The 13,061-nt window shown below is 38.5% G+C and overlaps 1 protein-coding gene across 1 annotated transcript in view; it reads left to right on the top strand.

The window, feature by feature from the left end:
• Window positions 1–219: 219 nt before the first annotated feature.
• The window catches only part of SNX9 (sorting nexin 9), a gene marked incomplete at its 3' end in the record, with an annotated part of 34,637 nt that continues 21,795 nt past the window's right edge, over window positions 220–13,061 (top strand). The window contains exons 1-3 of the mRNA XM_010132763.1: window positions 220–302; window positions 2,607–2,681; window positions 3,847–3,969. Of these exons, the coding sequence (XP_010131065.1) occupies window positions 225–302; window positions 2,607–2,681; window positions 3,847–3,969 (276 nt within the window). The remainder of the gene's footprint in view (window positions 303–2,606; window positions 2,682–3,846; window positions 3,970–13,061) is intronic.

The raw sequence follows: 13,061 nt of genomic DNA, 5'->3' as shown, positions 1-13,061 counted from the left end.
AGAAGATTTTAATCTTGTAAAGTCTGTGTTAGTGTTCAGTTTGGGGTTCAAACTTAGGAAATGTTTGCTTCCTACATGCTGAGTTGCTCTTTGCACATCCATCCTTACCCCAGTTACTATTTCTGCTACTTACGATTAAGTTGTGCTGATAGTTCCTTCCTGAAATCTTATAAATAAACTGGAAGACTCACTGCTGTATTCTTTTTCACATACAGGCCCGTGTTATGTATGATTTTGCTGCTGAGCCTGGAAACAACGAGCTGACTGTCAGTGAAGGGGAGATCATTGTAATTACCAACCCGGTAAGAAAACTGAGATGGAATCAAGGCTTGTGCTTTTCTGACCTACTTCTAGCTGACGGAAGAAAAAAGGTGCTAGGTGACGTCTGAAAGTTGTGGCTACCCTCCCCTGAAGAATTAACTATAGCTAAATACGAAGAGTTTTCTAATAGTTTTATGGAAACATGCATTGAGCTGGTTTACAGGACAGGGACCTTTTCAGATTGTGCCTACACTCTTAAGAATTTGCTTAGCTCTGTTCCCCTCTAAACAGAGCTGAGTGCCAAGGCAAAGGAAGGAGCTAATGGTGGTGATGCCTTTTACATCTGCTTGTGTCATCTTTTTTTGTGTACCTAATTTTCCGCTTTTTGTGTGTATGTAATCTTTCAGGCACTTGCCACTTGCATTTAAATCTGACACACCAGCTTCCTTCTCAGTTTTGAGTTTCTTAATCACTGACTCCAGCATTCCAAGTTTGTTGAAAGAATTCGCAACAAAATTTGTTACTAAATTTGAGTGCCCTTTCATAATTAAAATAATATGGACAAGGTACAGGGAAGGCATTTTGAAAATAGTATGGTAATACTATCAGAGTTCTTAATAGAACTCCTTTAAGCACTGACATTTAATTTGCATGTACAGTTAAAATTGTTCTGTATAATTCTTACCCTTGTTAACAAGGTAAGATAGTTAATTCTGCTCTTGATTTTTGTGTAGTGATATAGCTCAGTGAATCGACTGTCTCCTTTTGAAACACATAGAAATGCATACCTGGTCTTCATGCCTGGTTTTATGTAGCTGGTTGTGTAGAAAACGTGGGTTCTGCAGAATGAACTAATTTTTTGAAGAGCCTAGTCATGTGTAATCCTGATAAATTTTAGTTCCACTGCCCTTAAATATTTGAAGCAGATATTTAATAGAACCAGCACCCTCTTGGACAGGTGATGTGCTGTGTCAGAGGAAACATTTTAAATGAGTTCAAGCTTTTAATGCTGTTTCACAAAAGCAGGACTAAATAAACGGTTTACCACTTTTAAGCTAGTTCTTGCTGAATGAGACATCTGTGTGTCAAGGCAACGTACTTAAAACCAAGTAGAACTGTTTTGTGCCATCCATGGTTAACCTGTGGGATAGATTGCCACGAAAGGCCCTTGATCTTTTTCAGTATTATAAGATTAGACAGCAATAGCATATGTCATGATAGTCCACTGATGACAGCTTTTAAGTGCAGCAGTGCAAATGTGACTTCTGGTTCCAGATGTCATTGCTCTTGCAGTTTAACCAAGCTAGATGAATTTATAATCCAAGATACCTAGTTGTTTCTGTGTTCTTGTGTGTAAGCCTTTAGGTACATAAGAAAAAGCAAATGAAAGATTGTTATTTCAATAACTGATTGATCTTTACTGTTTAAAATCTTGAATACGTAAGCAGACTTCACCTAACTGTGCAGGATTACATAAAATTCCCAAGTGAAAGAACAAAATTGTGAATAAACAAATCCATCCATTAAAAAGCAAATTAAGAAAACCCAAAATTAAATAATTGTTGTCTGGTGTATGAGGTTCCAATTTTCAACTGTGTGTTAGCTTGATGCGTAACTATGTGTTCAAGGAACAGCTTGATTTAAAACAGAACTGAGTGGTTCCAGATAATGTTTTCCTGGAACTGACTGCTCAACTGCAAAGGTTTCTTAGTGTATGTAGAATATGTGTTTTTTTTAAAAAAAACGAACAGTAACAGGATGCTGCACTGAGATCAGAGCTGAACTGTGTTCTTTCTTTCCAAACTAATATCAGACCTGCCTCTGAAATGAAATATAATGTCTCCAGATATTGAGTGACAAGTGCCTCTCTTAATCTTGAGTTTACCCTTAATATTTTTGTAGTTATAGCTCTCACTCATCACATACTTCTGCATCTTCAGTAAGTGAAGCAGAGATTTTACAGATATTACTAATAGCTTAATTTTTTGACTCTTCTGTATTATCTGTTGATTAAAATTAATGCTTTGGAATCAGCATACTGGTGTCTGGACACAGACTGCATCAAAACAGCTAATTGACTGTAGTTTCATAAATGATCGAAGTGCTGAAAATTATCCTTTCCCGCCTTCATGCTTGTTAAATCTGAAATCCACAGTATCTGTGTGAAACAAGCATGGGCAATGTGTATCTGCTACTTCAGCGGATTTAAGCAAGTTTGCTCATGGTCATACAGTCAACTGTATTTTGAACACTGCATTTGACAGCAAGACAGTGCTTCCTCCTGTTTAAAGCAAACTGTGGGATCCATCTAGCAAAATTATTCCTGTATTATTACTTCTTTTAAGGATGTCGGTGGAGGCTGGTTAGAAGGAAAAAACAGCCAAGGCGAGAGAGGACTTGTTCCAACAGATTATGTTGAGGTAAGTGACTACACTGCTCTGCACTAAGAAAGCAGCACTACTGAAAAGGCCATCCTCTCGTTTGCTGGTCAGACTGTAATGCTCAAACATAAAACTTCCAGTGTTAAAACTTAGAATATATAACCTTATTGTAGCAACTGTAGCTGGCCTTGGAGACCAGTGCAGCCATGCCATCCAAAGCTGCTGTGCTTCTCTGTGGTTTCCCAAGAAATGCAACAGCAGGTTGTCTGCAGTAAATACTGGGCATCTGCACAACATGAGCTATTTTGAGTCTGTTTCTGGTTCCAGGTGTCTCCTGATCCAGTAATAGTTTTGTTTTTCTGTCCGAAGATACAGAAGTGAAAGGAGTAATGCAAGTTTACACTGGTGTTGCTATGGCTGATTTGCCACACACTCACAAACCTCTGGAATGGAACCCCATCTCTGGGGCTCAGGATGTAGGATCCCAAATCCAGGGACTACTCAGTTTATCCCCTTGCTGAGAACCTTTGCTGTCTCTTCAATGTGTGATCTGCTCTTCATTTAAAGACTGGTGGTCCGAGTGTGGTGAGGGACTGGGGCCTCAATGCAAAGACTGGAATCGAGCTCACTCTTGGAGGGCTCAGAGTCTGCATGTATGCAGGTTGCCAGTTAGGTGAAGACTCTGGCTGTAGTACCTGCAGCCTCATCTTAAGACAGGTGCCTCCATCCCTTCAGTGATCCTGTGCTTATTAAAAAAAAAAAAAGTGTGGGAGGGAAGACGACGCTGGCTTACAAGACCTTGTTTTTTTTTCTTCAGTTGTCTAAGCTTGTGGTCTAGTAGCTTTTGTCTCTCCAAATTTGCTGTCCCAAACTGATGCCTCAGGTATTGAATTCCAAGTCTCCAAGCAGTAATCTTAACAGCCTTGTTAATCCCTAATGAATTTATCGATAGGTGTCCGCTGCTACAACAGGCTTACATGTTACACTGTTACAATGCAAACGAGTTCCATCTGTTGTGGAAGTAAATCCTCCGGATTATCACACCAGTTTCTTGTTAAAGGTTCTGTTGAATTTGAATTCAAGAAGGGTGTATGCAACCATCTTAAAGTCTAGTGACGTGAATGTTAGGATGATTATATGTGATAAACAGTGCAATTTTATTAATGGAAACATGAAAAACTTCTTGTAACTTTTTCCATTTCAGATTATAACTGAGGGTGCAAAAGACGGAATTAGCTGTGGTAACTCATTAGCTGACCAAGCCTTTTTTGATTCCCTTTCTTCAAATACAGCTCAGACCAACTCGGCTGCAAAAAGCGGTAATCAGGTATGTCTCACGGTTTTTCAGGCATGGTAAGCTTTGTTGAGATAACTGCTTGTGCTCTCCAGTTGTGCTGTATTGTATTTGTGAACGCTCATAAACGTACTGATGAAAGTCACTGTGTTTTGATAAGGAAACATTTTTATTGACTATTAATGATCTGTGTGACTACTGGAAAATTCAGTATTCTAACACATTCAGAAACAGAGCATTTCTTTTCTTTCTTGTCTGCAGTCATATAAAACTGAATACCTCAGTCTCTGTACCTCAGTTCTGTATAAGTGCAATCTTCGCAAATTTATTTTCAAGTTACTTGTGTCGGTATGCTGAACTTTTTAAGGAACAAAAACTTTTTTTACAAAATGTCTACGTCTAATCATCATCAGCCAGAGTGAACAGATAGGTAACTTTTTCAGAATTTGAGTAAGAGTTGTTTGATTAAAAAAAGATGAAGCAAGTTCATGCATTGTCACCAGTCAGTTGGAGAAGAGGGTGACTTTGGTTTTGCTGGAGAGTCTTTTTTCTTTTTTTTTTTTCCCCTCCCTCCCTGTATTCATAGCTGTTCATTAAGCAGTAATTATTTAGTTTCAGGTTAGATATCTGAGGACGTGCATTATCTTAAACACAAGCTGTTTATTATGGTCTACAGACTACTGCATGTTCCAAATGTAGGAACAGTTAAACATGTTGAAGTCCCCAGCAGTGTACCAACATCTTTTTTGTTGGAAAGTAAATGCTTTACTTATTGTAGCAACTGGGGACACACACCTGGTTTGTGGGTCGGTCAGTTATTAATTATATTGTTACTTTTTCTTAATTTCTTGACTTCAAGATGAGATCTCTTGAAAACTGTACATGGGCTATTTTTGTATGACAGTGAACGGAGCACTTCATTGACTATATAGTGTTGGATTTGTGCTTCCTTATACTCAGTTGGACAGTGCCAGGACTGTAATTCTGTGAGAACTCCAGACCTCACTGTGACTGTCTCAATGTTTATAACTAAAATTTTTTAATGATGCCCAGTTAATATTTAAGCTGAAAGCCAAACTGTTGAAATGCCTCATGAATGAATTTCTCATACCAGACTGAGCCAAAAGCATCGATTAAAGCTTTGTTTTCCTTCAGTAAAACACAGCAATGTGAAGGTAGAGAGGGAACTTCCTTTCTTCTGCTCTTGTCTATTATCCTTGCCCCAATTTTTCCTCCAGCCAAACTGTACTTTTGGGGAAGTTTGAAATATTTGCAGCACCTACTTCTGTCAAATCTGAACACTGTTTCTGTCCTGAAGGAAGAAAAACATATAATGTAATTTAAACTAGGAAGAATTGCTTACTAAGATAATTATGGAATATTTTGAATAGTGGTAGAGATATCTATCAGAGCTTGATCTGTGCTTAACACAAGGTACTTGTGCTTAGAGAAGAAAAAAGCCCTTGACTTTATAGGGGAAAAGGTTAAAATAAAGGTATCCTATTATATTCTAAATAATGGAGAATTACTATGGCAGTCTGGTTTTGAAGTTGCATTTCTAGAGGAGGAGACACCTTGAAAATATGGTTACTTTACCATGTGAGAACCAGCAATATACTGGTCCTGTAGTACACACAAATTGCAGTTTCTTTGTAAGTCTTGTAAAGGAGTAACTCAGGTGAACGGCTTCTCCTATCTGTGTCAGTGCCTCACTCTTATAAAAGTGTCCTATTCCTTTCCATTATCCTTCAAATGCTGCCTGAGACAGCTAGGAGAACCAGTGTACCGTAGCATATTATAGTAAAACTATATTGCTAACATTAAAGGGGAGGGAGGGAAGGGGGAGGAAAGTGTGCACCTGGATGCGGCCAAGGCCATACCAGCTGTGGGGGAAGTGAATTTCCTTGTGCTAGTGTGTTTGGGTCTTTTGTTTTCCTGTTTTTTTTCACAGTAGGAACCATACTGTTGTGTGATCAGGGTTTTATGTTTTAAGTTATTTACATTGTGTCAAGTTTTTTTTTCTTTAACTGAGTTCAGTAACTGCAGTTTAGTTTGCTATTTTTCTAGAAAATACGAAATATGATTTTGATTTGAAGACTTGTTTCTTCAGCTTCTGAGATATATAGTAGTTTTTTACCAGTGGCTTATTCCTAACAGGAGTTTAATTTGTCTACTAAGCAGTCTAGCTTCCACTTTCAGCTGTTAGGCCTTTCTCCCAGATCAGAGAGCTCTCTAGTGCATGGCATTTTTTCCTAGATACCCTAAGTCATCACAGTTTTCCCAGACCAGTTTCTATGCATGTATCTCTCTTTCAAAATAGAGCTTACTGTCTACACCTTACCCTCTCTCTAGACCCATTCCGTTTTGCTTTCCACGTTAACAAGAGGCTTTTGGTTCCTACTCTGGAACCCAGAACTTTTTGGTGTTAAGAAAACATCATCAGCTCAAACACTGTCCTACTCCCTGTCTGTCCTTTTCGAAGAAGGTTTTTTGTTGTTCAGTAAATAATCTTCTGAAAAGTAATAAGCAATCACTAAAAGCAGCTGCTTTTACTTCCCTTTCTTCACTGATAGAGTTACAATGGTCACAGCAATACCTGCGTGTTGTACCTTGCCTGGGTTTGCCGCAGAATCTAAAGTGACAGTAGAAAAGGGGCATAGGGGTATTCCTAAGGAGAAGATTCCGCGTGACTCTTGTCAATTCTTCCCCAACCCATTCCTTGCATCAGTAGTGACCCAGTAATAGCTGTCTTGGTGAAGCTTTCAGCTGCTCTTTTAAAGAACTACCTGTAGAAGATATTGGGGAGATGAAAACAATCAGATGAAGTAATGAAGCTAATTGTACCCAAACACGGGAAAAAATTACATGAGAAAAAGGTGTCTTTTTTACAGTCAGAAGAAGAAAACCAGATGGATTAATTTAATGTTACATATTCCTGTAACATTTGTGGTTTAATGTCTGAAAAGCCTTTTGAAAATCATTCAGCAAAACAGAATTCAAGTAACACTGAGTTGCCAAAGTTAGAGGCTGTTGCCTGGCTTTTTTGTGGGTCTAGTGTTGTTTTGACCTTGTAGCCCTTGGACAGAGGTAGCAAAGGGATTGAGAAATCTTTCTTCTATGTCGATCCACTGTTCCTCTGAGTGGCAATGCTAATTTTAAGCTTTCATTTGGAACAATCAGTGAGTAAGTATATCAGCACATATGTTTTTTCTAGTTGTTAGAATTGCATTATATATGTATATATAAGAAAATATTTGCTGTAAGCTGTTCCAGTATTAACACTGACAAAGTGGCACTGAAATGAATGTAAATTATCGCAGGTTAAACCAAATAAACACCTTGAAATATAATGAACACACAGTTTCTCATTCCTGGTGAAGAATGAGTGGTATGTTTTTCTCTTGTAATATTTCTTTGAACTGAGTTGATTCCAGGGGCTATAGCAACAATGAATATCTTGTTTCACACTTTTAAAAATGTTTCTTATTGCAGATGACCGAGAGGTGGTTAGCTTGGTGGCTTTTAGAGCCTTAATAATTGAAATATGTATGGAAATATAAGCATAAATGTAAAATTCATTCTGAATAGTCACCTACTGGTGGGTTTTTTTGGATGATAAAGACTAGTGCTTCCCAAGTCACAGATGTACTTGAATTTATTTTGCAAGTATTCCAGGTTCAGAAATGCTGTTTTAAAAGTAACGGTCTCTGTCTCTCCATTCTAAACCATAGCTTGTGATGGTTTTTCATTTATCTAACTTAAAATGTTTTAAAAGTTGTGAACAAATATCAGCTTTACATTTTAACAGTGTTTATCTGAGTTATTTAGATTTCATCTAAGTTACAGTTATATTGGCCCAAACTAGTTCTCCTTATTAAGAAGCTAAAGCTTTATCCATACTGTATTCTCACTAGTGGTCTGTAAACAAGCCAATTATGTACAATTGGCCATAACATAGTCCAGCTGTTTACAACCTGTGTAACATGCCTGTTTGAACAGAGGGTAGAAAGACTATAAATTCTAGTGTACTATGCATTTTATTCTGTATGATTTTTCTTCCCTTCCTTCTAGAGCTTGAAGTCTAGCCTTTTTTTTTTCTCTCAATTTATAAATGAAGTCACAGTGGAGTACTGTGTGTCTGATTCAGGGTGGAAGTGGGTAACCAGCTGTGTTGACGTAAGAGCTGTAGCTATGGCTTCACAGCATTTAAGATATAAAAATAGCTTTCGCAACTAACCATAAGTTGCATTTCTAGTGGAGTTTGTTCCCTTTTCTTGTCACTGATTCTCTAATCACTGGCAAGTCTACTTCTGTATGAAGATGACTGTACAGCTCATCTTAGCTCTGGATAAAATAAGTGTCCTGAGAGTTAGCATTTTTGTAAATTGCAGGATTTTTAGTTAATGTCCAGTGTGACCTTAGTGAATCCACATGTTTCGTTTCTTCAGTTATGTTGCGGGCAGAGCAGCAAGGCCCTGTGAGTAGGTACAGAGAGCAACTAACAGAAAACTCTCATTATTGTTTTGTTTTATCCAGTGGTAAGAATGAAATAGTTTCTCCCTCAGTAGAATAGAGATTAACTGCCACATGGTTGTTGAAGGATATGAAAATAAATGGACTGTCTTGTGTGTTTAAACTGTAGGACTTCTGTATGGGCAGAATGAATAAACAGTAGTGAAAACACATAGTTTGTTGCACAGGACAATTCTTAAGGCAAGAATTGCAGTTGAGACAATTCTTAAGTTACCCTGTGTGTAGACGTAAGTTGTCGAATATGCTTAAGGAGGACACCAAAGAAGCTATTCCCAGAGCATTACTTCATGTTTCTTCCATGCTTTGCACCTTGGTGCTGGAAAGGCAAATAGTCATTGTTCAATTTGTATACCATAACGCCCTGCCCGTCCCCCTCCAAACTGCTAAGAGCAGCAATAAATGCTAAGGTTGAAGAAAAGAAATATAATGCTTTTATTAAGAGTGCACTATTTTACTTACATAGAAATTTTGACATGCATGTTATTGAGTTCTTGTTACGGCATTTCCATTCTCTGTAGCTGTGTGTGCAGTAAAGTAGTATTGTCTTGAGAAATGTGACTCGTTTGGTTGAGTCCAGTTTGTCTTGTTAAACCAGTATGCTAAATTACCTTATAAAATACACAGGTAGGTTCACTGTGGGAGTTACAAGTACAATTTCTTCTGGATTTTGAAAATTACTGCTTCCTTGCATAAATGTGTATTTGTCAGAGTTAAGGTTTATGTTCATAAGATCAAGTATAAAGGTGCCTCTCTGTGTGCACAAGTCACATCTAGAAAGGCATAGTTCAAAAGATAGCTAAAAAGAAGTACAAGCAAAACTGGTGGGTTAGAACTGTTCAGAAGTTAAAAAAGCAAAATATCCGGAGTGTTTTACGCTAGCTTGGCTTTCATGATTAGTAGCTTCTAGTTCCCGTTACAGATAGTATTAATATCTTCTAGTTCCTGTTACAGATAACAACATTATAACTTCCTCCATTGCTACATGCTCTTTGAAAGCAATTCTTTTTTTTCCCTCCCACCTCAATTGCAGTATTCCATTCAGACTGGTAACAGGAATTTGTGACCAATTCTTGTTTAACCGGAGTACCAGGCAGTGACTTCCATACAATACTGGAAACAGTGGCTTGCTTGCTTTGAAATGAATCACATTTACATATTTAACTGTCCAACATCTGACAGTGATTGTACCAGTTCCAATTATGGAGTTGTTTTTTTTTTTTTTTTTTTGGTGGGTGTTGCAAAAATGGGAATGCGAAGGCTTGGTCAGCAAGTTTCTAAACCGTAGTACTGTGATTACTCCTCACCTTCATTTTTACCCATACCCTCTGGCAAATAGTCAGTTTTCCACAATTTACAGTGTCTGTACCCTCTTTCTCTTGTGTCTTTGTTTTCATTTGACCTCTCACTTCATGAGATAGCCTTGTGGTTTACTAGATTGACATTGACTATATAAAGAAAACTTCAACTTGATAATCGTTATAATCTTGTCAACCTTCCTATGAGTGTTGCTACTTGCTTGCACACTTAGAGTGGCATAAGGCATGTGCACAGTCCCCTCCACTGCAGCAGGGGACTTACTGCAGTATCTACTTTCCTTTCTGATTTTAATGCTGTCTTCGTTGTTCACTGAGCACTTATTTTAAGGTAGAATCATGGGCATTTGTAATTGAAAGTGGTAAGCTGAAAAGCCCTAGCCAGTAATAGTCTTCCACTTGTCCACCAAAAAACAAGAGAACAAGGGAAACCCCTGTCCTCTGTTTCCAAAGAAAGATAGGAGTGCTTTATAAATCCTTGTTTAATCTTTGTAGCCTGATCCTGGGATGCCTAGAGAACATCAGAGAGGAAGTGGGATTCTTTCTTCTGTTTCTGGCATTGCTGTGGCTGCTGCTTTGAAAACTGTCTGAAATTTCTTATCTGCGTTTCAAGAAGAAACCACTAGGGATTGAAATCAGTTCAAGAGAAGACAAGGATATAAAGACGTGTCTCGACTGCCATTTATACGTGCAGGTGTGGTTAACAAAACAAGCTTGAGAGCGCTCCATTAAATAAGTATGTATGGCATTTTTAGTGGCTGAAAGTTGAAACTAAGCAAACTTTAAAAAATAATTTCCTTTAAGCAGTGAGGGTGAGGTTTTTTTCCTCTCCTCTCATCCCATCACTGAGTATTCTTTGCACAAGTCTAAATTATGTATCTTTCTGAAAGACCTTTCTGTACTTCAAATATGGCTTTTTTTGAGCTGAATCAAGAGTTAATACATGTAAATCCTGTGCCTGCCCTGTGCAGAAGCAATGCAGCCTCTAGTCTACTTTAGCTGTGAATAACCTCACAGATTCTTCCACTGGTTGTTTAGGATTTTTTTCCTGCTAAGAGCAAGGAACATCCAGTGGGTATGCCTTGGCTTTATGTGGTTTGTGAGCAGGCAAAGCCCAGCTCCTTTGCAGGGAATATGTTATGAAGGGGACAGTGGGGCTGGGAGAAGAGGTGCTGGGTGATGGTTTCCTCTGGAAGGAAGTGAGATGAGAGGAGCTACTGAGAAACAAAGGGGTTAGTTGGACAGCATTGCTGCTGCCTCCTTGATGGCTGCTTCTGGAGGTTCTCTCTCCTGTTGCTTTTATGAATTTATCCACAGGAACATTCTAGTATGTGAGTCCACAAGGTTGGTTATCCCTTAAAGCCTAGCCCATCTCCACTTCTGCTTTTCCTAGATGATTTCTTTAAGGAGAAAACATATTTAAGGTGTACAATAGAAGAGAGGGCCTTCCTTCAGAAGTGGAAGAAATATCCAGGACCATAATTCCAAGGTAATGATTTACCAGGAAGAAAGCTTGGCCATGAAATATGGTGGGCATGGCAGCTACCTCAGTATCTGCTAATGTGAATGCAGCACAGTGAATGCAGTTCTGTGGTTGCTGCAGGGTAGGCTTTTAGCCCTTCATATTCTTCCTGGAGGAAAAAAGCTTGTTTTTTACGGTGACTGGCTATATTCACCTTTTTTGTTATCTATTCAGAGGCCATTATCCAAAGAACTTCTCTTCAGTGTAATGTCTGAGTATGCCTAAGGCTTTGTCTCCATGCAGGTAACTAAGGCAGCTGTAAAACTGGAGAAGTACGTTCATTCCTGTGAGCTATTCAGCTAGGCCACCATCACTTTTCTTGTATTACATCCTATTTCCCTGTGCTCTCTGTCTCTTCTCAACCTCTCTTCAGAAGTGTAGCACTTTTCTCATTGCAGCATTGGTTGTCTTGGACTTCTCTTGATCTGATCAGGTTTTTTCTACTCGCTGCTTCAGCAGGGCTTCTGTCTTAAGTGGGTTTCAAGGTGTATTTCTTATAGTTTTAGGCTGTAATTTTTGATGACATGGTTGCCTAGATCTTTTTAGGTACTGAGTTTTAATATTTGAACATCATGTTTGGCTTGGCTTTTGTCCCTCAGGAGCAGAATGGATCTATTTGTCTATCAGGAGCTTGCATTAGAGTGAGGAAGGAGTCTACCAGGAACAACTTCTTTGGCCAAGAGGTCAAAGACAGATTTTTAGCCAGGACAGAGAGGTGTGTTCAGTGATTTATCTTAGCTTTGCTGTCTGTAACTTTGGATTCTCTGGAAAATAGCAAACATGTCGCTCCTCGCTATTTAATTCATGATTCATTTGGTGAAGATACTGACATTCCACCCCCCAACCTAAGCATTTGTGGTGGAATTTTTTCTCATTCAACTGTAATTAGATCTCTAAAAACATCCTAGACCTCTCCCGCCCTACCCCAGTCTCCCAACAGTAATGATCTGTTTCTATAGTAAGTTTGAATCTGCCCTTAATGGAAGACTTTTAAATTATTTAGTAATGTGTTCCCTCTATCTGTTTCCCAAATTGACTTTTTGTGGTGGTTTTTCTCCTAGAACAGTAGGAGCAAGCAAGTCCGTAACAGTCTATAAAAGGGTAAATCAGCTGCCTTTAAGGAGCTTGAACTTAATCTCAGTGCACTTGTTTGATGTTACCTTAAGGAGCAAAGAGATGAAATACTTTATTTGAAGGTTGATTAGTTTCTTAATTACACATGGTGTAGCATTTCTTTCTGTTCATTTGTATTTGAGATTGCTTGCATACTGTGTTGTTAGGTGTGCTATATCAAGTTGTTCTGACTAAATAACAGCTTCTTGCAAGGACTCCTTGTCTTTTTTTTATGCCGACTAAAGAGAGATCAGACAATTATCAATTTCAGTTATGGAAAACTAAAGGTGAGAGGTCATAATTTAATCACAAAATACTTGCTGGCTTAATTAGGAGCTAAGCCACACAAATGGCTTCTTGAACAGAATTGTCAGCTTCTGAGATCTACAGACTGGAGCTGAGATTATCCCTTTAATAAATGCTGTGTCTTTACTTGGTCCTCCACAGTGCTGTGGGACCTTGAGGATGGCAGGCCCGATTCCTGAGCTCTTCTCCTCATTTACTGATTTTTTTTTTTTTCCTGCCTCTTTGAAGTGTCCACAGTGTGTGTGTTTATGTAAGCAAACCTTTGAAGAAAGGTGAAAGGAGACCTCTGAATGCTCTTTGAGATTTGTTGTCTCTTACGCTTCTCTTACCCTCTTTCC

This window comes from Buceros rhinoceros, unplaced genomic scaffold (assembly GCF_000710305.1).
Source record: "Buceros rhinoceros silvestris isolate BGI_N320 unplaced genomic scaffold, ASM71030v1 scaffold4173, whole genome shotgun sequence".
Classification (NCBI taxonomy): Eukaryota; Metazoa; Chordata; class Aves; order Bucerotiformes; family Bucerotidae; genus Buceros; species Buceros rhinoceros.
This window is presented reverse-complemented; position numbering and strand designations above follow the sequence as displayed.